Source organism: Ananas comosus, linkage group 10 (genome assembly GCF_001540865.1).
Source record: "Ananas comosus cultivar F153 linkage group 10, ASM154086v1, whole genome shotgun sequence".
In the NCBI taxonomy this organism is placed as follows: domain Eukaryota; kingdom Viridiplantae; phylum Streptophyta; class Magnoliopsida; order Poales; family Bromeliaceae; genus Ananas; species Ananas comosus.
Window position 1 is genome coordinate 3,623,611 of NC_033630.1, and position 27,705 is coordinate 3,651,315.

The 27,705-nt window shown below is 35.6% G+C and overlaps 5 protein-coding genes across 5 annotated transcripts in view; 2 read left to right on the plus strand and 3 right to left on the minus strand.

Annotated features, from left to right (window-relative positions):
- On the minus strand, positions 8,029-12,431 carry LOC109716855 (AUGMIN subunit 2-like). The gene is made up of 6 exons (XM_020242458.1): positions 12,230-12,431; positions 11,699-11,818; positions 11,247-11,351; positions 10,432-10,500; positions 9,879-9,992; positions 8,029-8,699 (listed from the first exon to the last, which is right to left on the minus strand). Exons 1-6 carry the CDS (start codon positions 12,344-12,346, stop codon positions 8,406-8,408), a joined length of 819 nt encoding a protein of 272 aa, XP_020098047.1. The 5' UTR covers positions 12,347-12,431; the 3' UTR covers positions 8,029-8,405.
- Positions 13,512-17,884, minus strand: LOC109716450 (OTU domain-containing protein DDB_G0284757-like). Its single transcript, XM_020241911.1, has 9 exons — positions 16,746-17,884; positions 16,303-16,376; positions 16,110-16,164; positions 15,874-15,948; positions 15,196-15,269; positions 15,039-15,087; positions 14,738-14,822; positions 13,896-13,952; positions 13,512-13,802 (listed from the first exon to the last, which is right to left on the minus strand). Exons 1-9 carry the CDS (start codon positions 16,908-16,910, stop codon positions 13,759-13,761), a joined length of 678 nt encoding a protein of 225 aa, XP_020097500.1. The 5' UTR covers positions 16,911-17,884; the 3' UTR covers positions 13,512-13,758.
- On the plus strand, positions 18,958-23,559 carry LOC109716449 (phosphatase IMPL1, chloroplastic-like). The gene is made up of 10 exons (XM_020241910.1): positions 18,958-19,359; positions 19,911-19,978; positions 20,505-20,638; positions 20,827-20,915; positions 21,257-21,314; positions 21,408-21,460; positions 21,964-22,062; positions 22,145-22,258; positions 22,878-22,979; positions 23,091-23,559. Exons 1-10 carry the CDS (start codon positions 19,075-19,077, stop codon positions 23,187-23,189), a joined length of 1,101 nt encoding a protein of 366 aa, XP_020097499.1. The 5' UTR covers positions 18,958-19,074; the 3' UTR covers positions 23,190-23,559.
- On the plus strand, positions 24,849-25,909 carry LOC109715990 (cysteine-rich and transmembrane domain-containing protein B-like). The gene is made up of 3 exons (XM_020241255.1): positions 24,849-25,203; positions 25,392-25,545; positions 25,661-25,909. The coding sequence occupies exons 1-3, from the start codon at positions 25,164-25,166 to the stop codon at positions 25,704-25,706; spliced, it is 240 nt and encodes a 79-aa protein (XP_020096844.1). The 5' UTR covers positions 24,849-25,163; the 3' UTR covers positions 25,707-25,909.
- The window catches only part of LOC109716640 (lecithin-cholesterol acyltransferase-like 4), a 2,208-nt gene continuing 963 nt past the window's right edge, over positions 26,461-27,705 (minus strand). Inside the window, exons 2-4 of the mRNA XM_020242179.1 lie at positions 27,342-27,396; positions 27,110-27,163; positions 26,461-26,886 (exon numbers count right to left, since the gene is read on the minus strand). Of these exons, the coding sequence (XP_020097768.1) occupies positions 26,461-26,886; positions 27,110-27,163; positions 27,342-27,396 (535 nt within the window). The remainder of the gene's footprint in view (positions 26,887-27,109; positions 27,164-27,341; positions 27,397-27,705) is intronic.

Below are 27,705 nucleotides of genomic sequence, written 5' to 3' on the forward strand. Positions count from 1 at the left end.
ATATTATCTAGATCGTAAAAATAAAAAAATTAAATAGTTTGAATTATTCGACATTGTTAATGAGCAAGTGTGCAATATAGCATGTTAAAAACTATCGATTTTGAGCTCTTTAATAACAAAGTAAATAATTTTTAAAATTATAAAATTTAGTTTCTAGACATTTTCAATACTTTAGACCAACTCTAATGGTGCTGTTCCTTGAGTTGATTTTGAAATCCCACAATCAAACAATGACTTGATACAGTGAAGATCCCCGTCCTTCTAAAAATATAAAAGACTTTTAGTAGCTGCAGAGGTACGGATTTGTCTCTACAAAATTTTAAATATCAAAAATATTTTTATAACTCCTCAGAAGTTCAAAAATATTGCCAAATTTTCTAACCATACCGTGGGTTGGCCATTAATTTTTCGCTGTTACGATCATTATCAAGATTTCTTAGGAGCTTAGGACTTTGAATTGAGAATATATATACAACATGCATGAATGATAGGATAAGACGATAGAAATTAATAATATTATTAATCTGCAAGTTTACTATTTAATCTGTAGAGCTGTACTTACAATTTTAATAGAAAGGGCAATACTACTTTTGAGAAACTAATCTACAAGTTTACTAATTTGTAGGGATATGTACACAAATTTTCTAAACATGCAATTAATCTGGCAGTTACACTATTGATAATTCAAAGCAGATGAAACCAATAATTTAAGTTCAAAGACTTAAAATTCCTCATTATTGTTTAATAAATCGTGCACCAATTACTAAGAATATGTATTTGATGCACGTTTCTCGCTAGGGTTGAGATCGAATACTAATTTTGCCGATATTCTAAAAACTATATAACTTTACATGATTCTGGGATCGTGTCCTTTCTTTTGATCCTAGATAAAGCTATATATAGAGAGAGAGAGAGAACTTTACATGATTCTGGGATCGTGTCCTTTCTTTTGATCCTAGATAAAGCTATATATAGAGAGAGAGAGAGAACTTTACATGATTCTGGGATCGTGTCCTTTCTTTTGATCCTAGATAAAGCTATATATAGAGAGAGAGAGAGAGAGAGAGTATGACTATTATACTTTTATGATTAATTATAGAGTCCTTTATACTCATAAGCTGTTTTCGATGATAGAGCTTTCGAATCGACGATCCATTCCGTTAAATCTAGAGTATTTGCAACTTAAAAAAAATTTGTAATTTTTCAAAATCATAATAAAGTCCATCAAGCAGGCATAATTAGAATGAACAATCAAAATCGAACGACGTTCTAAAAATAGATGATTAGATTTTTCAATTTAAAATCGGAGTTACTGATCTTTATCTAGATAGCAAATAGAATTTTCTATCAAAAATTCAACCGATTCCGATTCTTTTATACCAAACTAACAAGTATTCCATACTGACCGTTAACAATTGTCAATTTTGAGATCTTTTGATCATAAGGTAAATGATGTCAAAAAATTATAAAATTTAATTTCTAAAAATTTTAAATGCTTTAGATAATGTTTAACGGTATGAATCGTCAATTCGGAAGCTCTATCATCGAAAACGAGTTATGAGTACGAATACGATTGTACTTGTAAGAGTGTTTACTAGTCGGACCCTATATATATATATATAGAGCTAGGCTGGTATAATATTGGTAGCACGGAAGCCTCCATGCTATCAAATTATTTTCAATGATGCAGTTTCCAAATCGACGATTGGCTCTGCTAGACTTGATCTACACTGAGTATTTGAAAATTAAATTTTATAATTTTTCGACATCATTTGGCTAATGATCAAAAAACTTTAAACTTGACAATTTTAATGGCCGATGTGATGCGTTTGTGAATTTAACGGTGTAAAACAATCCAAATCTGATGAAAATTTTATAGAAATTTTTTTCACTATTTAGAGTAAGATCAATATCTTTGATCTTAAATTCAAATCATTTATCATCATTTAGAGATTTTTATTTTCAGCCATTCATTTTTAGACTACCCGTTTGATAGGTAAATAATATTAAAAAATTACGAAATTTAGTTTCCAAATATTTTCAAAAGTATAGATCAAGTCTAGTGGAGCCGATCGTCGATTTGGAAGCTGTATCATTGAAAACAACTTGGTAGTACGGAGGCCTCCGTACTATTAATAGTATACCAACCTAGCTCTCTCTCTCTCTCTCTATATGTATATAGTTGAGCTAGAATACTATCGGTAGCAAACGAGCTCGGTGGCAAAAGGCCTTGATGGTTGATACCCGAGATCCAAGTTCGAATCCCAGTTGATTCACATTTCTAGCTAAATTTATTTCTAAATGAAATAGACGAAGCGGGTAGTATGCTATCTTTCTCTCCAAAAAAAAAAAGAAAAAAAAGCAAACGAGTTTGGTTGCTACCCATTTGTTTTCGATGATGGAGCCTTTAAATCGACAATCGACATCGTTGAATATGATCTATATCGCTTGAAGTATATAGAAACCAAATTTTTAATTTTTTTCAACATCATTAACCTAATGATCAAATGGTTTCAAAATTTGTAATTTTAATACTCGATATGAAACATTTTCTCGTTTAATAGTGTAAAGATATCCAAATCGATTGAATTTTGGTTAGAAAATTTTTTAAACTATTTAGAACAAGATCTATATTCTCGATCTTGATTACAAGATTTCTATCATCACTTTTTAAAGAACATTCATTTTCAGCTGTTCATTTTGTGTCCACTTGATGAATAAGAGAACAATATCGAAAATGCATGAAATTTTATTTCTAGATATTTCAAATGGTACAAACAATGTTCAATGGCACCGATCGTCGATTTGGAGGTTTTATCATAAAAAATAGATGGATGGCAACGTGGCTTGTTTGCTACTGATAGAATTTCAGCTCAACTAATTATATATATATATATATACAATGGATATTGTAGTAACTAAATTTGACCGTTAAGCTGTTCTTAAGTATTTATCTGTTCTACTTTGAATGGAGAGTACGTTTCGCCTCTACTAATATTTCTACTGGAGAGTCCTCTCAGCTGAAAACTCGGAATTTGAAATTAACTTTTCCTCGAGACTTAATCAAATATCGTACAGGTAAATCGCGAATTCGGAGCTTTTCTCGAGAATTAATCAAATACCGTACCACAAGAATATTAGTGGTTTAGCGTAAATATTTGAAGCATATGAGAGAGAGAGAGAGAGAGAGAGAGAGAGAGTTAGAACACGGCAAGCAATATGGAGCATGTCTAAAAAAAAAGTCGGCACCGTCTTGAATTGACGTGACAAGGACAGCAGAGAAAGTGTTAAGTGAATACCCCTTTTGCATTCTCTACTAGAAATCTAACCTAATCTAATTAGATCCCGTTTGGTTTATATATTTATTTATATATAATATATTGACTTGGGGCCCTCTTGCATTGTCACTTTCTCACCATTCTTTCTAAATTGTATTGGCCCTTAAATATCCATTTGGAATTATATATATATATATATACATATTAAGATTACTATATTTTTATGAATATAAACTTTTTGTATTCATAAGTTTTCGATTATTGAATGAAAATCTATACGATTAGAATGATAATGGTTTTGGTTAGAATGATAGTGGTCTCTTAGAATTGAGTGGGTGGTTGGTTGAATAGTATAATTTACCAGATGAAAATAATAAAAAAGATAGATCTAACGATTAAAAATTTATAAATACAAAAAGATTTATACTTATAAAATTATAATAGCCGAACTCTCTCTCTCTATATATATATAACCTAGAGAGAGAGAGAGAGAGAAAGAGAGTCATGGGGCCTGTAGAATCACATGACTATGGCCTAACAAATTAAGTCACGTTTCATTACTCCATTAAATGAAACATGACAGGGTAATGCTCTTTAATTTCAAGCTTTTTGGTGGGGGTTCCATGAGTGGGGTTTCACCGCATGATACATCACTCAATCACATCCACGCTTACATGGAGGATTAGATAAAAAAAATAAAAAGAAAATGCCATATGTACGTCCTAATTGAAGTGTATATTTTACATCCCACCTATCTAATGGGTGGGAGAGGATCGCTAGTCACATCCAATCAAGATGTATATTTAGCATTACTTATAATAAAATGTTAACTTAAATTAATTCTTTGTTATCAATAAGTATACAACAAAAATTAAGTAGCCTTTTTTACTTAAGTAATAATATTAACAGAACAAAAATTATATAGAAAAATTACGATAGTTTCTTCTCAATATTTAATAAACTTGGGCTGAATAAATAAATATATATAACGTGTCTCTCATAAAGGTAATTCTATACACGAAACTTATAATCTGAAGATTGATAATCTCTTTTCAAATAAGAACACAAAATTATACGCAGTTTGTTTAGACTTGTTTATGACCACTTAACTAATTAATAATCCTGCAGGTTTAAAAAGTATGCTGGTTCGTTCTCTTATTAGAGCTATAATTGCGTTGATATATTCGCCTGAAGTTGTTGACGTGATTCTTTAAAGTTTAACTGTCACGTAGTAGTCGGAAACTTTGGACTATAAAAAAGTTGATTAATTCGTTTGTTTGAAAACGCAAGGAATATGATTCACGGATGATATGGAGAATGAGCACGTTTAAACGTTACTAAAAATAAAAAAAAATATAATAATTGTATAATTAAATTTGGCTAAGAGAACTTGTTCCAATTAATCCCACATTCACAATAAAGAGTGGGGTCGCGTGCTTTGGAAGCATGCATATACATGCATACAAACAATAGCATATATACGAGAAAAAGCTTAGCTAACACGAGAGTTTGGTTGCTCATAAATTAAATAAGAGCTCCATGAAAAGTTTTTTTGGAAAAAGAACTCGTACTAAAAAGTAAAAAATCTTTCTTTTAGAAGAATTTTAAATTTAAGATTTTGAATACTAGCCACTAAATTTTTCACTAACTGCGCATAATATAGTTGATTTTTTTTTTTTTTTCGTTCTTTCGCTCTTTTCATTTCTACATATACGACAAAAATTTTCTCCACATGTAAAAAATAAATTAGCAAGTGATGGAGATTAAGATGATCCATGAATCAAAATGGATTGCAAGCTAAAGGTGCACGTAAGGCCACGTACGCAATCGTATATTGATTGTATGATGATGGTTTTGTTTTTTTTTTTTTTTATTTAGTTACATTTACATCATGCATGATGCGTGGATCGCGCAATGTACAGAATACGGCGCCGTTTTCTCTTCTTGCACGTACTTTTCGGCGACGAATTCTATGTGAAGGTATGTGGTTTGTAGTAAAGTTGACACGACTCCGCGTTAGGTGACCATTTTTTTTATTGTAATTAATTTATGAAAGTGATCAGTTAATTACTCACGTTTTATTTATTAGTAGTAGTATGATAAAAAGTTTGAGTTACTTTTGGGCGTGTTTTTTGGGAATTTGAATAATCAAAGTATATAATTATTAATTAATACTTTTAGATGCGCCTACTTACGTATATCCTCCCACTTGTGTATTTTTTATTATAATATATAATATAATATATATGGTCACCTTTATCACATGCACACGTTTTTTCAATATATATATATATATATATATATACACCTTTTTTTCTCCTTTCCTTGTATAGTTGGAATTTGGGAGTGTGTACAGAGCCAGTTAGGTAGCTGGCTAGCTTAAAATCAAATTCCAGTCAAATTGGTTCAAACTAATTAGCCTAGCTATCGAAACCAAATTCGACCTAACCTAGAACTAATTAAAAATTGTTTGCTAATGTTGGATCAATGATTGAACAACTGGTCGAACCGATACAAATCCAAGCAAAATATTAGGGATTTACGATCGATTATTAGGCTCGTAAAAAGAAAAAAATCTAGATTCTAGACCTTAGAATATTTTTTGGTCGAACCACATGTTTATCGGCATTTTTCTAGCATGAACAGTTTTGATTTTTTTGGATTTCTCTTTATTTCAAACCAACTTTTAGAAAAAAGAATTAAAGCAGTTGAATGTAATTCCATGAAATGTTGCAGTACAAGTTACAGTACATTGCCGCATGTAATTAGGATTCATGTGTTGTGATCATTATGTTTATATCAAAGAGCAATTTAGTCAAGTCAATTTAAACTCCATGAGCCCTAGCCCAAAGATAAAAGCAAAGAGAACAACTACAAAACCATATGGATAATTAAGGTACCTTTTTTGTACTAATCTACAATAAAATAATGGAGAGAGATTGTGGTAACTTTCACCACAGCATCAAATGAATTGAAAAAGCTACGCGAAGGTACAAACTTCTTTCTTTTTCCCTTTTTTTCCTTTTTTTTTTTGTATTAGTGCTCTTTAGCGTATGGAACTCTATTCGTATATTAAGAAGAGAAATACTTTGGATTCCTTCGATAGATACTGTAGGCTTAAAGGGAACAGCATCCTGCGTTGTGCCAAGAGGCTGAGTTAGGTCAAGTCACGTCCAGAATGGCATGAGACGGGATTGGGCCGAGTCATTTTCAAAATAGTGTGAGACTTATTGGATCGAGTCACAATCAAGATCCATAAATGTTATATCCGTATGCTTTAAGTGAATTAATTATCTGTTTCTAACCACTCGAGCTTTTAAAATTAATAGTTAGCGCCAACAATCCGACATATAGAAAATATGCTGGTTCGTATTATACAAAACAATATACGTAACATGGGAGCTTGAGGAATTCGCTCTCAACATGCACGGAGCTGTATCTTAGTCCTCTTGAGTGTGAAAAGGATTCTGAGAGGGAATTTGCAATCGTCAATAGGATAAAGTGATGGTATAAAGTGTGTGAAATTTCTTCTTTAGCTTTCGAAAGTCTCCCTTATGATTTATTTCTTCCGAAGAAAAGGAACTACATATTGTACGTTGTCAACACGAAGAGAGAGAGAGAGAGAGAGAGAGAGAGAGAGAGATTCAAAGAGGGTGGTTGTATAGGTGTGGGAAATTTTGCTCTTCTGCATTAATTGCTTGATTTTTCATGCTTTTTTTTTTTTTTTTTTACGTCCCTTGAGAGGGGCGTTAAGAAGGGTTCTTAAGAGGCGTTTGGATAGACGTAATAATTGTAATTCAGCCGCATTAAGAGGGCGTTTGGTTAAAAGCAATTGCAATTCGGGTTTTGCGTGAGAGTAGAACAATAATTCTGCCGTCAACCAGTACAAATGCTCAAAAGATCCATCATTGGTTGTTTGTGTTTAACAGTGCTTGCAAGTTATAGATACTGTAACAATCTAGCAATCCCACCTTTGATGATACGAAAGAGTGTTGTATGACTAGCATGTTAATACTAATATCTGCTAGGTCAAACCATCGGCTCAAAACTTTTTAAGTCCAATTATTATGTCTAGTCTAATCAAATTTATATATCTTCACATATAGCCATAACCCAATGTGGGATTATCGGCAGCCCCTAATGTCCTCGTCAGTTCTAAACACACACATAGTCCAAAATCACCAGGAGCAATATTTTGTGAGACTTATCTCACTAGCACATACATCAACATATATAGCCCAAAATTACTAGACGATGTGAGACTTGTCTCACTAGTCTTATTATTTTGATCGAAACTTGTCTCGCTAGTCTTATTATTCCAACCGTGAACCGCTAGCAATAATAACTCGTTTGGCCAAACCACCGGCTTAAAATGATTAAGCCTAGTTATTATGTCTAGCCTAATCAAGCTTATATATCCCACATCTAGTCATAACTATTCGATATGAGATTATTGAAGTGCTACAAATAGTTTAGAATCCAACAGATTATTCATGCTAATAGGCCGAATTTAGTCTCAATGAGTTATTTGTGCTAGCAAATCGGGTTGCTACAAAAAATCTCTTACCAAGATTACTGATGATACCTCATGCAAAGTTCACCTAAAATATTAGTATCTTACAAACGACAAACTAATTTCAGTTCAACACTACAACTATAAATGATATTACTCACTCAAACACCAGAATCAAATAACTCGTTAAAGCAAAAAGGAAAGCAGGAGGCTCGTATCAAATGAAATCATGTGCAATTAAATCAAGAGAATAGCGAAAAATACCATAATATATCCTAAGAATTAAATTACATGCTCTTCAATGAAAAACAGTACATTTTAAACCCAAACCAACAACCCGAATCACTTACGTGAGATATCTTGTACAAAGTGCCAAGTCCTTCAAAAAAAATCCCATATTGAAGCCCTAAATCATGCACTACAACAGCTAATACTCAAAATATGTGAAGCATCAGTAATGTAAACTAAGTTAGTTATCAAACTCCATCACCGCAGATCAAGCCACACGAGGTGACATCTTAGGCCCTTTCAGAGAAGAATTTGATGCCTGGACCTCGTCCACCATATCAGCTACGGAGACCTCGAGATCTACCCTCCGTTCTATCTAATACCCATCATGAGGCCCGAGAGGGGGGCCACGATAACCTCCTCTGGTTTATTCCTTCAAGAACTTCTCTCTCCTCGCCTGTTGAATCATCAGAGCTTGTCGTCCCTTCTCTCCACTGAGGAGGCGTCAAGAACTTGGAATTATTAACCCCATCGGAAGAGTCACTTGGTGTCATTGGGGCCGACGAAATAGGGCCCACACGAAGCTGTTGGAGAGTTGCGAAAGACTCCCTCATCGCAGACATTGCCTCAAAGAATCGTGTGCATGATGCAAGAGCCGCAGGTATAGGGCGTAGCATTTCCTTTTTGAATAAAAATATATCAAGGCAATATTAGATGGCCGATCACTAATCATCAAATATCAATACATTTTGTACGGCTTTCAAGCGAAAATGTTGATAAAGATCACAGAGAATCCAAAATGTCATCCCTAAAGTATGATTCCTATTGCAATGAACTCGTACAATAATGCTGGCCAGACTCTCGTTTTTTTTTTTTTTTTTTTCCCTCCAAAACAGAAGCATAATGAAAGGGCTTAAGGACATGTTTGGTTCATACATTTTGGATCCGGAATGGGAATCGGTTTGATCAAATCCTGCAAACTTTGTTTGGTTCACAGGAATCGGTTTGGAACTCCCATTCTGGATCGGAATGGGAATGGCCGATTAGCTTACAAATTGATTCCGGTCTCCAAGCCCGGATTGAAGTTTCAATTCCAAACTCACACTCACCTTTTCCTCAGGCCCAGCCCAATGTTTCTCCATCTTATCCATCCTTTCTCTCTCTCTACCAATCTTTTCCCTCTTTTCTCATCATTAAAAAAAACGTGATATATTATTTTTTATTATAATTTTATTCAAAAAAATTTGATGATTTTTTTTTGTAATTTCTTGGATAAAATTTTTTAAAATAAATTTATTTTTTTGGTATAGCTCTAACTTGAGAGTAGTATTACTTCTTTTTTTTTATATAAATTTTAGATAGTTTTATAAAATTATATTTAAAAGCAAAATTAGTATTATGTTATTCAATTAGTTTTTTACTTTGTATCAACCAAATAGTGAAATAGAAATAATTCATTCCAATTTCTAATCCATAAATGAACCAATCGTCTTGGGGGAGTGAAGTAATGCAATTGCCACTCCAATTCATTTCCATTTCATTATCCATTCCTATTCTACTCTTGAACCAAACAAGCCCTAAATGTCCCGGAGACAAGCTTTAGGGAGTAAATTGTCAAAATTGAAACTATGAGCGTCTAACTAAAATCAGGATTACTTCTTAGAGCAGTTTGTATCTAGCATAATTCTCTTTTATAATGAGAAGTACATCTAAGTTCTGGTCAATTGTTTGTTACCCATGAAACTTGTGAATAATACAATTATATGAAGGACAAAATGATTCAAGTTACTAGTCTACCAAATGATAACAACATTTGCAGAAATATGACATGTAATCAATAAAAAAATCTCCGAACATACCCCCCAAACTGAAGGTGATTCTCTGAAATTCTGGCTCCACTGAAAATCAGCAACAGCTGCTGTCAAAGCCCCATAGTCGCTGGCAGCCTTCAGCAACAGCTCTGAGAATTGTTTCTGAATAACAAGCAAGTAACAAACAGAGAAATCCTCCAGATTATAAACCATATGCAATGAATGGCACCACTGGTTGTCGTGGAAATAAGATTAATTTGTTACATGGGAGACATTTGCATGTATGTCAATTTCTGGTCAAAATGAAGGATAAGCCATACAAAGGTTCAAAATACAAAGCTCAAATAAACAACCAGCCTTATCTATTTTGGAGAGAGAACATTATTTTTTTTTCCCCTTTAAACAAATCATAATTTTCAAGACGATTGATGTGCCGGCCCTTGATGTTATGCCAGAGACATGGAGCTCCACGAACTATGATTGGATAATAAAGAGTAATCGATTTACAAGAAGCAAAAAGTATCCAAACTTATAAGAATAAAGCTCAAAAAAGAAACAGTACAATACATTTCAATTCTCATGAAGAATTTAGACCACCCACCTGATATTCAGCTTCCACAGGAATGCAGTCGAGAGAGTATGGTTGTTGCAGCCGAGCAATGATACGGTCCTGAAAGAACATACTACATATTATTGCCAAAAGACAGCATACTATAAAACAAATAGATCGGCATTATTTTCCTAGCAACCACTGAGTAGATCAAATACTTAACAATTTAGGAATACTATACTGATACTCACTAGTCATACATAACCAGGCAATGGCATTTTATGAGCATTTTGACCATTGTATGAGCAACAATTGTGATACTGCTCAGCTGATCAATGTTTGAAGTATTGGCTAAAACCGATTGCACTTATGCAGCAGTGACTCAGTTTCGACAAACCCTCTACAACTAAGCAAGCAAAGTGAACTTCGATATTTTTGTATGTATATTTTGGCAAGAATTTTACCTAAAACAAGATACGATGGAAATATAATCCATACAAGCAACCGAGAGCTTAGATTGTCATCCAAAATATGATAATAAGAAAATTTCAACACTATTTACTTAATGCAGTATGACAGCCAAACAAGATATGCAATATTTTTCAGGCAACTTTTATTTCATAGACTACAAGCACAAAAATAGCATACATAGAAAAGAATAAGAACTGGAATTTGAGCTTGACAAAGATGCGCTTACAACAAAATTACATAATGCCAACTATTTCCTGATTATACTACCAATTTGTAAGGACATATATCTGGTTTGTAAACCGGATGAGAGCACTATTAGAGATCAGAACCATAAAACTACAAAGTGAACAAATATTAGAATATCTCCCAGCTTCCTATCTCCCAGCTTCCGTTACCTTGTTTTGAATGACATCTTTCAAAATAGCAGTAATTCTGGCCAAGGACTCGCACTTATTTTCCATTTCACTCACATGGGTTAGATGTGCAATGTTTTTATCATCCTGAGGAAATTGAAACACAGATAAGCAACACTCTTATCATTCTAATCGAATTTAATGTATTTAAATGGAGAAACGACTTTGCAAAAAGAAAACAGAAGAAAATAAGAACGGAAATAGATATAAACAAATAAATTCTTTGGACAATGTGTATTTTGCCAGGTTATTTGTCAATTAATTGCCAAATAGTACGAAAAACTACTAGGTATATGTGCGATCATGGACAGGCTGTAGGATTAGGAAGTAAACTAGGTTCTACATTAGGCAGCATGACTTGCCATAGATATAATGATATCCTAAAGTGATGAATCACAAAAGTAGATTACTAAATTGAGTTATAAAGGCAAAACCTTTCTTCCTTGAAGTTCCACTTGCAAATTGGCGATGTTCCGCTGAACCGAAGTAAGCTCTTTCAAAACCTTTATCAAGTCGTCGCTTTTGTCTGCGGCGAAGGAGTTGGTTTGATCGTCCTATGAGAAGGCACAAAACCATGTCACACAAAAAATTAGACAATTTTGATAGAAAAAAAAACAAAAAGTGGAACTCAGAACAGATTACAATGAACTGCAATGTCCTCACACATATTGTGTTCAAGTTCAACTATTTTGATGTTATTCAAAGATCACATTTTTTGAATCATTAATCACATCTTACTCGATGTTAACCAAACCCAATATCTCAGTTCACACACAAAAATTCGAAGACAACTCAAAATTACACAAAATGGCACAAACTGATAAGCTCGATCGGAGTGCTAAATGGAAACAAACATTGCAAGTAACCATCTTGTAAAGAGAAAGCGGTAAGAAGAGGGCAAACCTGAATGAAATGGAAGAATTAAACCCTAAATTGGGAATCAATTGGGGGAAAAATTCGCATACCTGAAGGGCAGGGAGAGTGAACCCGAGATCGGAGGCGATGGAGAGGGCTTCAGCCATTCCCCCGAGGCGCTTCGGGGGCTTCTTCCCGAGCCAATACGCATCGCCCGTCGCCGACATTTTAGGGTTTCGAAGCCGAGCTCCAGGGGAGCGATGAGCCGAGGAAGACGACAACGACGACCGCAGCGTCGTTTCATGCGACCCGATAACTCATCGGGTTCGCAAATCATAAACTATCGGATCAAACCAACTTGTAGGGCCCGTACAAGAAAACCCGATCTGATATCTTGGACTCGGATCGAGTCCGTGCCGAACCGGATTAAGCATGTGGATTTGGCCAGAGTCCGGTTCATGTAAAAAAAGCACACTTATTTTCATTTTTTTTAAAATTTAAATAATTCAATATACATTTGATTTCGAGAACTTCCAGTACTTCAAAATATATTTAAAAAAATTAAATAGAAATTAAATTTTACAATTTTTGCACTCTTACCCAGAAATCAAAAGGTCCGAAAAAATTTCAAAAAAAAAAAAAAAAGAGAAGAAAAGATGGGAACACTATAAATCCCACAAGACCACAGCTAAGAAGGTAACGGCTTCAGCCGCGCTGCAACATGGCATGGATACTGTAGCATCCGTGCCAACCAGGTCCGGTCCTGAAGGAATTCTACATTGTCACACTTATATCACGTCATCAATAACAAGCCAATCACATTTCTTCTTTTCAAACAAAAGTACAATAAAAAAAAAATTATAATCATGATAGAACATATATCCCTAAAAGGAGATATTAGATTGGCTTGTTACGCCACGTCACCGATATATCCGTTGCATTCTATAATTTTTTCTGACCCGGACCCCAAGGCCTTGGGGTCCAAGCTCGAGCTTTCCTCTCAAGGTGGCAGACCTTGGGAGTAGATTTTGGTCCAATGGACCAACCAATTTTAGTCCAGTTGTTTGGTCTATTGGACCAAAAGCCCATATTCTTTTAAAAAAATAAAAAAATAAAAATTTAAGGGGCCAATACAGAGCACGGCCCAGCCCGGCCCGGCCCTTCCAGATCAGCGGGCCGTGATGGGCCAAAGGGTTGTCAGCTCCAGCCCAGCCCGGCCCGGCCCGGATTTGAAACTGGGCCGGGCCAGGCCATACCGATCCCTAGCCTGTTTCAGCCCAACTAATGTGGGTCATGCCGCCCGGCATGGCCCACGTTACACCCTGGCCACAGCTCATTTTTGGAGTGACAGTAATTAACCTACTAAGAACATACTCATTCAGGAGAATTTGAGAACATCAATACTTTTAGACTTTGATCTTTAAGCAAGAATTCATGTCATCAAAAACATCACAAAATTACAGATAGAAATTACGACGATGGCGAGAATCTCTGAATTACCGGCGACAAGTTTTGCAAAAGAGAAGTGTGAAAAAAAAAAGAAAATACTGTACAAAAATTACAACGTAAAAGAAAGTTTCAGAACGAGGTTCATCGACGAATTCGTTTCAGTGGAGGCTGCTATTGAGATCGAAGCTCTCTAGAAAAGCCAGTACTTCCGTTTTGTCACTCGAGTTGGAAGGTCTGTCCATTGATCACATCAGTAACATGCAAATTTCATTTCAAACTGCACAAATCAAATTCAAATCGAAATTAAAAGAAAATAAAGAGACTCACCATCAGCAGCATACAAGGAGTTGTAGTGTACTTCACTCCAAAAGCTAAGCCAAAGCTCTGAAGCACAAGGATTGTGTTCAGTTGATCAGAAAAGAAAGCCATCCAATTCAAGAAACGAAGTATCACAGGTTAAATATAGTTTAAAAAGAAAAAACTACAATATGTGAGGCATTATGTAGAAATAAAGGATTAACTACTCTAAACATTGTGCTGTTCTCTGTGAATTTAGGTAGCTCTGTTGTAGCGATGAATTTGGTAAACTATGCTGTCGCATGTTTTGTTAAGAAACTTCTGGGTGAAAAAAAAGTGAATGTTTGATAGCCAATTATAAATTTCCGTCAAATTATATGTTAGACAAACAAGAATGAAGGCGGAGATAAATCCTCGACGGCCTTCCATTCATATTTCATTGTCCGAGGAATAGCTGTCGAGTTTCAAAATGTTCGCAGGACACAAGGTTTGTCTAAAGGAATTGTTCGCTTAGCTGGTCGTACATTTTTCTCCTCCGATATACAACCCCCACATTATGTTGGGGATTCCACCCATGACCTCGCAGTCAGAATATTTTGTTTTGTATGTCTTAAGAAGCTTTCTACACACTCTAGCCCATATAGTTTGCATCAACTGTTGTATGTTCGAGAAAGGAGATTGCAGAACTGGTATATGTAGCCAAGTTTCACTCGGTGTTCTTGTGAATTGTGCATTACTATGCCTGCCTCAGCTAAGGGTTTTTTTTTTAGATATTCAAAAAATTGAGAACTCCTTGTCAACTACAAAAGAAATCGCAACTTGATAATAAAAATACCACAAATGAAATAACTCGTAAGGATGGTGACCTTTACCTCTTGTAGGATTTTGATCTTTAGGAACAATTTCGATGAAGCATCTATCTCTAAATGAGGTAAGAAGACAAATTTTGGCACCAAACTGCAAGAACGAAGTGGAAACCAAATGACTTTCTAAAATATCCTCGATGGTAAATTGCAGAACATTAGAGAATACAATACAATGAGAAAGGAAGTAAAGCATGTATGTATGTATATGATATGCTATTTTAGACTTTACTGAAAAGCTGTGTATGTTCCTTCCAACACCCCAAAATAGTAATGCACAAAAACAATAGCAAGTAATGCATGATGTTACCCGATCTGCCGCAGCTTGCAACGTCAGATGATCTCCCCATTCCCCGGATCTACAGTTTGGTTAAAGAAAAGCTCCAGTGAAGATGCCCCATCACTAAATAGATTGACAAATCGAATGTTTTAATGTGAAAGAGATAGTAAAGTTCAAAATATAGAACCTTTTCATTGTTTTCAGATACGTCTTATAATCCATTGGAACATAGCCTTCATAAAATTTCCTGAACTTCTTAAGCTAAAAAAGAAAAGGAAAACCATTATCAACATAAATCATTATAAACAAAATTAGCTTCGCAATTTAGCTAGTAGTCTGGTGCATCCAAGGGAGTCAAAGTAATATGCCTGCGTAGTGGATTCAGGCAATAATACGCTCCAAGAAATGATTCATTACACATGAGCATGGTTATGCATGAAATTCGTCAAAAACATAATGGTACACATTGTTATTTTTTTACAAAAAACTTTTTCCAGCTGTTGGCTACAAGACAAAATGGCAATTGAAGAATCACACGCAAACCACAAATTTTGTATTTCTTTTTGCTACAAACAAATTATCCCATTTAATACTCTTCGTCGCACACTTGAAAATACATGTTCAAGTTTTGATTCTCATATCTATGTGCATGCAAACTCAATCTCATCCGGTTTCAATACCTAATATTAAATGTTAAAGTGAAAAGAACAAGTAAGAGCCACAACAGACGTAAAGTGGGAAAAAGATAGAGCCTGCTAATTAAAAAGCTTTGCTTACTCATTTCCCCTTTTTAATCTTTTGAAATAACCAATATATAGATTATGCACAATACCAAGCACTTGACCACATTAGACAAGAAACAAACCTGCTTTACAACTGCCTTTCGCACATGCTTGTGGTAGTCAGGATTGCGGAAAATCTGATCTGCCAAAGCTCGTAGCTGTCCTATAAAATTTCAGAGTAAAGAATCAAGAGCAAGCAGTGAAGTCGTGGCAAGGGACTACTAGTTTTTTTTTTTTTGTGGGAGATCAAGGGACTACTAGTTATCGTATAGAAATATATAATTGTTAATGTTAATGTTATTTTGCGTGACTTACAAACCTGACAATTCCCGTCTCCTTCAATCTGTAATTCAGCTAAACCATATGTAGTAAGCCTGCCAACAAAAATACCAGTGAGGATACATGATACTGATCCTGACCAAAATAGTGGTATACAAAGGAATTAGCTTATGGAATCCCGCGATATCTGCACAAAAAGAAGAGAGTGGCGTGGTTGAGTATGAAAAATTTACCTTTCTGACAGTCGTTCGTGATCTAAGGTAGCATTATCGACGTCAGGAATTTGGCCATTAATTCGAGGTGTGTGCTGTCAATAAGAAGGTAAAGACCCATATGTCGAGGTAATCAGGAACTAGCAACTTCCGAAAGAGGTATACATCACGAAATAAAATAACAAGAACAATCAATTGTTAAAGGATTGATGCCACATAAATTATGTCAGTCAAAATAGCAGAAAATCGAAGAAGGCCAAATCTTACGGAATTATGCAAATAAACCAAGAGGGGAAAGTATAATATAATGAAGTTTGGGAGATCATGAAATCTTAAAGTTAAAAAATAGGAGTAAGTTGAACAAGGTAAAGATGCAATTTTATAGCCAAGTCATCCAAGATGGCATATAGTTACTAAAATAAGAACCAGACAACATTATGTGATTATAATGGTCGAGGCGTTACCGGAATGGAATCCAAATGAGAGAGGCGCTTGCCCAGGCTTCTTCTGTTGCTTTTACTTGCTTCTGCCAAGAGGCTGCCGATTGTTACTTCATCCTCAGTCTCCTGCAAGCTGCTACTCACGCTTGAGCTAGAGCTTTTGCAACCATAGTCAGGCTGTTCAGACATGCTATTTCAAACAGAGCATCTGGCCCAAGAGCGCTTGTGGGAAGTGGAGATCAATTTTCTCAGTAAGAAACAGCTCTAAAAGACAAAGAAAAATGTAAATGAGAACGCACATGCGTGCCTACTCAATACGCCATCTTAGTTTTGACAAGATTATATGACTAAAAATGCTGTATACAAATGATGGTCAGAAAAACTCATGCCGACGACCGGGTCCAATACTCAAATAGTTTTTTTTTTCCCCTTTTTTTTTCTTCTTTCCATTTATCTCTCTCGCAAGGTAAGATGAGATGAGAATTTAGTTATCACAGAAAAACAAGGATTTGCGTTCATATTGTAAGAGTTTTACAATAAGAGTTTTACACATGATTCTATAATCTTTAGAACCGTTATTTTTGGTGTGAGGGCAAAATTTTACTGTCATATCAAGGAGTATTGGAGGAAATTGTCTATGTATGAACAGTAAATAATTAGCGCCAACTCTTGTCTAGCATATGAGGAATATAATAAGATGATGACAATAGAAACTGTAAAGAGTTGTGTAAAAACACAGGTATTTGCAATGAATTTAAAAACATTTTTCATAATCAGGAGATTCTACATAGGGAAATCAGATTAAATGTGCAAAAACCACTTCCAAAGACATTAAGAACAACCATAGGAGCAAACTTGAGCAAACCCCAAATCCCAAATCCAACAAAAACTTAAAAGTTATACTTTCAACACGAAAATTCCAGTTTAAAATACAAAAAAAAAAAAAAAACTATCGGAAACAAGCAGTACAGATGAACAAAATCCAATTTCTGAAGAATCATATAATTCCAAACCGATAAAAAAACAGCTTTAAAGACAAGGAGAAGGAATCAAGGGTTCATTAAAAACTGCGAAAGAACACACAATCAATTCCAAAATTACAGGTACAAATCGGTAAATTAGTGGAAAAGAACAAAAATTTGAGAGATCAAGCACAGCAAATAATTATAAACTCACATAAATATAGATTCGAGAGCTTACAAATTCTTCGTGTTATGCGACACGCAGCTCCTTTGTTCCCTTTCGAAGAGAAGTGGACGGAGAGAGAGAGGGATTGTTGTGATCTCAATCTCACCCGTCCCTACTCGAAAGCGACGGTCTCGGTTTCGAAGCGTGTGATGTTGAACGACATTGTACCCAGAGTTGATCACGGCCGTCCAATAATATATAAATAAATAATGTATGGAGACTCCCCCAACTATGCGTAATTTAATAGTTCTCGCTATGTCATTACTAGTCATTGATAGATTTTCTTGATACATAAAATAAGAAAAAAATTAAATACATATTAAAATCTTTAGGATCAAAATAACATAAGATAACTCATATAGCACTATATAGAAAAAATTTCTCATCAATCTGCGAAAGCGAGAAGTTCGGCTATAATATGAAAGTTACGAATCGAACTTGGATAATTTAATTTCTCCTCCTATCTCAGGCACTCTGCCGCATGGTATGGAATCGATAATAATTCTTCATCAGAATACATATGAGAAGGTTGCAAGATCAATATCCCTTTTTATAGACTTCAGATCGACTTCCCATCAAAATCTGATTAGAATTTTATTTAATTTAAATAGATAGGATAGGATAGGGATAAAATATACCATATCAATAGTTCTATATCTATTAGAATTGGCCTTTATTTATATTAAAATTCAGATTTGAATATAATTAATTGAGCCATAATTTATGGAAATCCTAACCGTCATTACTTGAACTAGTGTGTTTTTGCTAAAAAATAATCGTAAATAAAATTAATAATGTTTTAAAATCTGTTCAGTAATATTATTTAATTCTAAAAAGTTGATCAATAAAACGTGGAGGGGCCTACATCAGAATAGCTATAACTGAGGGGGTCTCTATACATTTTAACCTCAAGAAAAGACCGTGCGGTCCACAGATGACGTGGCGGGCGAAGTCCGCGTCTTTCTTCCTACAGTTCACGGGTGGCTTGGTGCACTCGGTCCATTAAACAGGTCCATGTATGATAGTGTCCCTCTGCTCGCTCGACCCCCACCAACCGCTTCTCCGTCACGAATAAAGCATCTGAACACGCGCGAGGAAGAAGACGAAGAAGAAGAAGAAGACGAAGACGAAGAGGAGGACGAAGCATCAAAATCTCCATTTCTCCATGAATCGATTACACCTCCTCCCCTCCTCCTCCTCCTCCTCATCTCTCTCCACGCGCCCGCGATTTCCCGCCATACCCTGGAATGGCGCGAAGTCGACTAGGATTTCGCCGAGGCGACCACCACCTGGTAGCGGAAGCACCGGAAGTGTCAGATCGTTGAGAGTAGTTGTCTCCGAATCCCAAACCGAGAGGCGATTCCCGAGGATCGGGGCTGGATCGACGGGGCCGATCCCCGCCGCGGAGCTCCTCGGAGTCGTTGAAGCTGCCGCGAGGACCGGCGCCGAGGTTAGCCCCCTCTTTCTAGTTCATTTTATGCTTATTTTGGTTAAAATTTAGGTATTTTTGATGAGTTGGGATAGTACTTACTTAGATATGTTAAATTCTGAAATTAAGAAGAACCCAATTTGGATTGATTTGAGTACTTGCATAGTTTAATTTTTAGATGAGCTCTCATTTTTCTTATTCCTGCTCACCAAACTGCCAAAATATTGTCACTTCTCACTATTTAGATGGTTATGCCCTTAATTTTATGATTTACGGTTTACGTAAATTGGCATATAGCTAATTTAGAAATTCACGAAAATCAAACGTAAAAGCAGTTAAGAAGATACTTATTTTTCATTCTTATTCCTTGTTCTTCCAGTTTTCAGCCCAATAATTTGATTTTCGGAAAAACTCTATTTTCACTCATGCTGTCATTGTAATTGTGCTCACTCTGTGAAGTGTTAGGCACTTGCAGACTTTTCTTTTATTTTCTTTTCTTTTTTTTTTTTTTAACCAAACTAATGTGGTTACTGCATTTCCACTTAACTTTCGTTGTTTACTATGCTTTGTAGGTTGTGATGGAAGCTGTTAATAAGCCTCGAAATATTAGTTACAAGGGCCTTACCGACTTGGTGACTGAGTAAGAAAACACTTGCACAAAATGCTATTCCGCAAGAAGCGTTTACTAAGTTTTTTTTTTTTAGTGGACTGTAGTTTAGTAAAGTTTTGGCTTCTTACGTATATTAAATCTTTAAATTATAGAACTTTGAGCAAACAACCGTAGCCGGTTTTTTTTCCTTTTTATGATTGTTGGAGAAGGAATGTTTTACAAAACAACTTTAAGTGATTTTTTTTTTTTTTTGCTAATGGTTATTTTTATTTTTGCAAAACATTTTTGGAACATATATTGTTGTACAGATAAACAGAAACAGGGCAATGCAGAGATGTTTATTTCTGATATCTAATGTTTTTTAGCAAATAAAGAGATAGTCATGATTAATACAAAATCACCCCTAAATATTGCTCACTCGTTGTTGACAAAATCACAGGTTTGGGAACAAAACCATTGAGAATATTTCTCTGAGCAACTGTTTTCTGCAAAATTTGAATTTTTTATGCTTACTAACCTTAGCAAACTTGAAGCTTAATTTGTCACATTGTTGCAGCACAGATAAAATGAGTGAATCAGCCATCCTAGAAGTTGTGAGAAAGAATTTTAAAGGCCACCTAATTCTTGGGGAGGAAGGTGGCCTTATTGGGGATTCCTTGTCGGATTATCTCTGGTGCATTGATCCGTTAGGTTTGCTTCTCTCAGACCGCACCTTCTTTTATGAGTTTTGTGAATTGAAAAAACTCATTGATATATTGGTTTGAGGGTTTGTGCTGTTGTTAAGGTGATAATATTGTTGGTTTTGGACTTCTTTTCCATTGTAAATAAGTTTTTCTTTTACTTGCTTGTGTTTGATTGGTTATCTTCTGGTCTTGTAGATGGAACGACAAATTTTGCACACGGTTACCCCAGCTTTGCTGTATCAGTCGGTGTTCTTTTCCGTGGAAAGCCTGCTGCTGCATCTGTGGTATCTTCCTTTTCTCTGTAACTTGAATTAAACTCAAGTAAGTTGCTTGACCTTTTGTTATGTTCTTGTCACTGATATGACAACAAAATAACTTGAAAACTTCCTCAATATCTTTTTTGTTTTATATTCTTTTTTAAGGTTATTTAGTTCAGTTGTTTTGAATTGTGTTGATATCTTTCTGGCCTACTAATATCATTCCTGCTGGGAAATTTCCTCAAGGCTAAGCAACTTGATCTCCCATAATTAATCCATTTTTTTTATTTGTATCATTCCTCCTTTTTTTTCCAAAATAGTTGTCCTTATTCTTATTGTAGAATCATATACATTTTCTTTTTCCCTAGGTCGAGTTTTTGGGTGGTCATATGTGTTGGAATACTCGCACATTTGCTGCATCATCAGGTAAGAGCTGAAAATTACCTGTAATGTCAAATTTCTGCCAGAACTTAAAACTCTGTGATTAAATACCGAAATATTTACGTGCTTCTTTAATAGGTGGTGGAGCCTTTTGTAATGGCCAGAAGATTCATGTTAGTCAGACCGATCAGGTAACATTTTCTTCTTCTAAAATTATTGGGTAATTTTTTATTTAATGCCCAATTTGATCCTAATTTCAAATTATTTCCTCCTTTTAACTTTAATAACTGCCCCCTAGATCACAATATCTTGCAACCACCTTCCCATTAAACAATATGTTATTATGTATTTCTGTCAGTCCTCAACATAAACTGGATACAGAATTATATGCAAGAAAGAGAAAATGAAAAATAAAGAAAAAAAGGTTGCATGAGATAAGCCAAGTGAGTTGATTTATCAAAATGCTGACATTATAAACAGTGATATGTCGGTTATTAAGAAGAGTGTGATGTTATAAATGATTTTGTTCGGACTAATTGTATGATGCATTTTCTCTCAGTTCTTGTTCTACAAGCATGAAATGTTTGTTTTGATTGTGTAAATAGTTCCTTTCTACTGTATAGGGCTTTTAAGGAAGATACATCCTCTCCTTAGTTTTACCTCAACATCCTGTCTATTTCCTCTCATCCTTTAGGTGGAACGATCTCTTCTGGTAACTGGTTTCGGATATGAACATGATGATCCATGGACGACCAACATGAACTTATTCAAGGAATTTACTGATATTAGCAGGGTACATGGGAATTTTAACTATACTTTATATAAGAATGTCCTCATATTACTTCTTTCATTTTTTTAAAAGAAGGCATATGCAGGGTGTGAGAAGGCTAGGTGCTGCCGCAGTCGACATGTCTCATGTCGCTCTAGGAATTGTCGAGGCCTACTGGGAGTACCGTCTAAAGCCATGGGACATGGCAGCTGGTGTGCTGGTAATCTTATATACTCGAGTAATTATGAATTTGGCTACAAATGTATGGATAGTCCCTGTACTATCTAGATATCATGTCTTAGTTCCTACAAGTTTCCAGTTTAGTACCATAGCTTTCTCGTATATTGTAATTCCATCCCTGAATGTAATTAAAAAAAGGAAAAAATTTTATTTCTCCTGTTAGCTGATAAGTTGAGACTCCCTTTTTTTCGTTATTCTTTTTTTCTTTCCCGAGGCTAAGCCTGTAGGAATTTATTCATTAAAGTTGAGCTTGATTACAAAGTTTTGGGTTAGAGAATGAAGCGCGCTCTCCAAATCCTTACAAGATGAAAGAAACATGCAATGAAGCAGAGTCCCCTAATCCTAACATAAATGAAAGAAACACAAAATAATCCTGAAAATCATGTGAAGATTTTGAGAACGGTCTCTTAATCTAAACAAACTAGACAAGCAAGAGGAAAATATAGACGACGATTCCCCCAGCTAACCAGCAAGTGCTAGAAAATCAAGCTCTATTTTTGTGGAATTCCACAAAAGAAACAAAACAGCCAAAAGAAGAAAACCACTGGAAAATACCATTGCCAGAATGTTTATTCCTATACGCTGTGATTTTGGAGCAGATAGTTGAAGAAGCAGGTGGAGTGGTCACGCGCATGGATGGTGGAAAGTTTACGGTCTTTGATCGCTCCGTCTTGGTTTCCAACGGCGCCATTCATGAGAAGGTGAATCCTAATCCTGCTACAGAAAACAATAATATTTATTTGCTAGCGACGGCATAGTTTGTATTGTTAAGTAGCATATCGCTGCATCTGATGTCATAGTTGAAAATGCAGCTTCTGGAGAGGATCGGCCCTGCCACTGAAGAATTGAAAAAGAAAGGAATCGATTTCTCTTTATGGTTCAAGCCCGAGAACTACCCTACAGATTTCTGAGTTTGCATGATCAGCGTAACATTCAGTTTCCCTCGGTGCCGACAGTGGTGGCAGAATCTTTGCCTCGAATAACTGTTGATTTTTACCGTGAATTTTCACACGGGTATTTATGGCTGTATGCATCAGCTATCCTCATTTGGAAAGAGTTTGGGGATCAAACAACCGGAAAAGGAAAAGGAAAAAAAGAAGTGATGTGTAATCAGATTGGATTCATCTACTCCCATAATTTTGATATCTTCTCTGATTAGATCACTGCTCGATTTATGGGCTTTTTTGTGTTTTTTTGCCGAAAAATTGCAGTAGCGTAATTAAACTTCAAGTATAGTTTCAATTTTTCCCCTCAATCTTGTTACAATTGTGTTGGTCTTTTTATTTTTCTCTGGTGGGAAAAGTTGCTGCATGTTAAATTTTGTTGAAGCTTGATAAAAACTGCAGTGAAAAAGAACCTACTAAAAGTGGAGAGATTGAAATGCTTTACCCTGGGCAATCCTATCTGTTTTAGGGAAATATTTTTCTTTTTTCTTTTTTCCTTTTTTTGGGGGTTGGGCCAACACAAACTGTACATTGAATATGTTGTAAATTAATTGTACTTTTCCTAACGCAAGTAGTAAAAAAACTTGGGGCATGTTTGGTTCACCTATTTTAGATTATATAATCAGAATGAAATTTATTGATTTCAAAAGTTGTTTTTATAGGAATCGAATTTATTTCGATTCCTATTCCACTCCGGTTTGATCAATTCGGCTGTAAATCTCGAATTGACCCATGCCAAAATGAACTATTCAAAATTCTTTTTCACCAGCACCTTCCTCCTCTTCCTTCATCACTTAATTTCTTCTCTTTTAATTAAAACTCTCTCTAAAAAATTTTGTATTTTTATTCTGATTTTCATTTCAATAATAATCAAATATTTTTTAATGATTCGTTATTTTATTTTTCATTTCAAAACAATTCAATTTTATTTTTCATTTTTATTTTAATCGTGAACCAATATTGCCCTTAATGGTCAGTACTCAAAATTTTAAATTCTAATTACTGTAGCCACGTAACCGATTAAACTATACATAATATAATAACATGGAAAGATATGTAACGTGGTGTCACACATACAAATAGACAATACACGCATATCTTGTTTCGGAGCCAAATGTCAAAGATATGGTGGAGCAGTTCGGAGCGGATGAACGGCCCGAATTAAACCGAGTACTTGTAAACAGAACCTCCAAAACACTACTATTATCTCCGCACCTCCGCCAACCAAAAGCGCTCTGCGTCAGAGCGGAAGCGATACAAAACATGTGACTCCGCTCACGCAAACGCGCTCCTTTTCTTGTGCGACCAAGCTCGATCGTAATTACATTTCTATATAGTAACAAAAGCAATGTGTACATGTATTTTATATTATAAACCATTTTGCTAAAATACTAAAATATAGTAAATTTGTAGCCCCCAAAAATTGATGCTTTATGTATATATATCATTTGTAATAGAATACTTTGAACTATTACATGATAGTAAATTACAAACATGGTTACGACTGCAGAAATATTTTTTGTAGTACAGTTTAAATAGTAGATAGATATATATATAACAACAAATGGCTTAAAAAGTTGTTGTGTTGTAAGTTGTAACAAGTAATAACAGGGGGAGAGAGAGAGGGTGACATCACCTGTACATAAGAAAACAAGCAGCAGGCCCCCCTGCATGCTCCCTTCCTGATATGAATGAATGACAAAAAAACGCGTTGTTGGAAGTAGAAACCGACCTTTGAATCCCTGTCTAAAATTTAATTACTGGTTAGAGAAATCTCCACCTTTAAGCAATCAACATCCTCATATGTATATAATTATATGTATGCATCCTACATGCATGCATGCCTGATCCCCTCTCCAGTACTCCTTTTCTTTCTTTCTTTCTTTCTTCTTCTTCTTCTTCTTCTTCTGCTCCTAGTCACTTTTCTAGTACTGTGAGAAGATGAGTTACTTCAATCAGCAACAAGCACCTCCTCCTCCAGGTATCGATCTATATCTATTCTCCTTCTCACCACAAAAAGACTCTTTGTTTCTTCAGATTGACGGGCGGTTGATTAGACTATCCTTTAATATTGCAGAGGCTCCCTTTATAATTTTTGTCCATTCATATATGTGATACTACATGAACAGCAATATATATTAATGAATTGATTGGTTGATCTACATGCAGTGTATCCGCCGCCGGGGCAGCAGGCCTACGCTTATGTGGTGCCACCGCCAGCCGGATACCCTCCGAAGGACGGCGTCGCCGCCGGTTATCCTCAGCAGCAAGTCCCCCTGCAGACCAAGGAGCGCGGTCATCATGATGGTTTCTGGAAGGGATGGTGAGAAAATAGTTATGACTGCTGCATGCATTTCCTACGTACTATTGTTCCATTGATTAATTGATTGATTGATTGAGTGTTGTTTGATTATTTATAATTTATTTTGTTTCTGCAGTTGCGCTGCGCTGTGTTGCTGCTGCCTTCTCGAGACGTGCTTCTGAGAGTTGAATTATTGTTAGTTCATTAAATAATGTTGGTGTTACCTTAATTTGTGTGCTCTTCATTTCCTTTAATTTGTGTAAGGGTGTTACACTTACACACCCTCGTCGTTTGTTGAACCATTCATATCCCTGTTAATTAACTATTATTGTTGTTCCTTTAATTAGTTCTAATGTGAGCCAAATATTATATATTATTTGTTTTACACTCTTTGTTACCTTAATTTTCAGCTCTGCCTAAGTGTAATATTAATTAGCAAAATCCATGTAGCCAATGAATCATTAATTCATTTACACAATCCAGTTAACTGCACCATAAACAATGGAACACAATATTACACTTGGGAAATATCGTAGCAATAACTCAGATAGTTAAATTGATAAAAGAGTTCCCTGAAGCATATCATAGGATTACCCCACCATTTCTCCTTTTTTTTCTTTTTTTTCTTTTTTTTGGCCTTTTTCAACCAAAGTAAGACGATGCAACAACACTAAATTTTAAGCAATACTTTTCATTTCCATAACGTAACATGCATAGATATTAACAGTACATTAGTACATACCAATTAATTAATTACCCGGCATAGAACATCGTGCCGTGGCACATTAGCCGAGTAGTTAACAGATCCATCTAGACTTGTATTTACATTTAGGCTTATATACATCAAATACTTTTACGTAGTAGGCGGATTATCCGCATAAATAATTACACTATACATCGGAATATAATTATTATGCCTGCGAAGAGTTCAATAATCTATGCATCGATGGCGATACCCACGGCCCGAACTTCAACATGTTGAATCCCATCATTTTGAGGATGAACGACGACCGTCGCCTGGGCTTCTTCTAACAAACCCTCCTTACCCTCGCAAGATACCGATAATGAGCCCGCCATAGCAGGAATTTCGGCGGTGGATATCTTATCGGAATCGCCGCCGGTGCTCGAAGAAATGATCTCCCAGTCTTCCTTGAGAGAGGTAACCTGCATGTTTTCCTCGCGGTGCCGCTCGACCTCAAAGGCCGTGGGGAGGATAACGTAATCGTTGAGCGGGTTGTAGAAAGGATCGGGTTCTCCGGCCTTGAGCCAAGTTTTGAGGATTCGGAAAACGTGCCGGTCGCACAATATCCCACGGTGGTCGGCAGGGACAGCAACCCTTGCCACCGCGTCGAGGCCATCGGCCTGCAAGGTTCAAGACACACGGTCTTGTTAGAGAACTTACGGTATATTTTATGCATATATAGTCCCCTTCTCCCCACAAACTTGGCACGTGCGCACAACCGAAGCATTATTGTGACTGTATATTATGCTGGCTTTATCGAAATGCTTAACAGCAGAAGCAAGGCATGGTATCAAACAGAGAATCAAATACACAACTGAAAAACAGAAAATAAGGATGGCATACCTTGGCTGATTCTACCGGAACGGTCCCATCACCATCAACACAGATATATTTTGGCTAAAGACACAAAATAACAATGCATTAATTCAACTCAGAAAGCTAGCGATAGTAAAGGAACTCACTCTGCAGTTCTAGATATATTTCATGAAGAAGAGAGTCAGATTCCCCAAATTTGTAGCAAAGAAAATTTTTGGAAAATTGAGCTATCTCATTATAAATGGAGGTAGGAAATTACCTCGCAGCATAATACTTGCTCAAGATCAGTAACAGGGGCATCTTCACTCCCATAGCTGCAAGGGCAAAAAATGTAGTAATTGAAGATACTAAGAGAAAAAAGAAAAAGCACCTGTTAATCAGGGAAATTCCATCAGATTTATTTAGAACGGCACGCTTTTGTGTTTCCAAAAAGTGATGGTGCTATCTAAGATATAGCAAGTTTGGCTGTAGATATGATTCCACTACTTCCATATATAAAGAGAAAATGGCAAAACAATCAATAGAAATGTTACAAACATGAAGGGAAGAGGAAGACCATACCACACGCTATGGGGTGTCGAATTATTTATTCCATAGATGTTGTAAAACTTTACTGTTGAAGG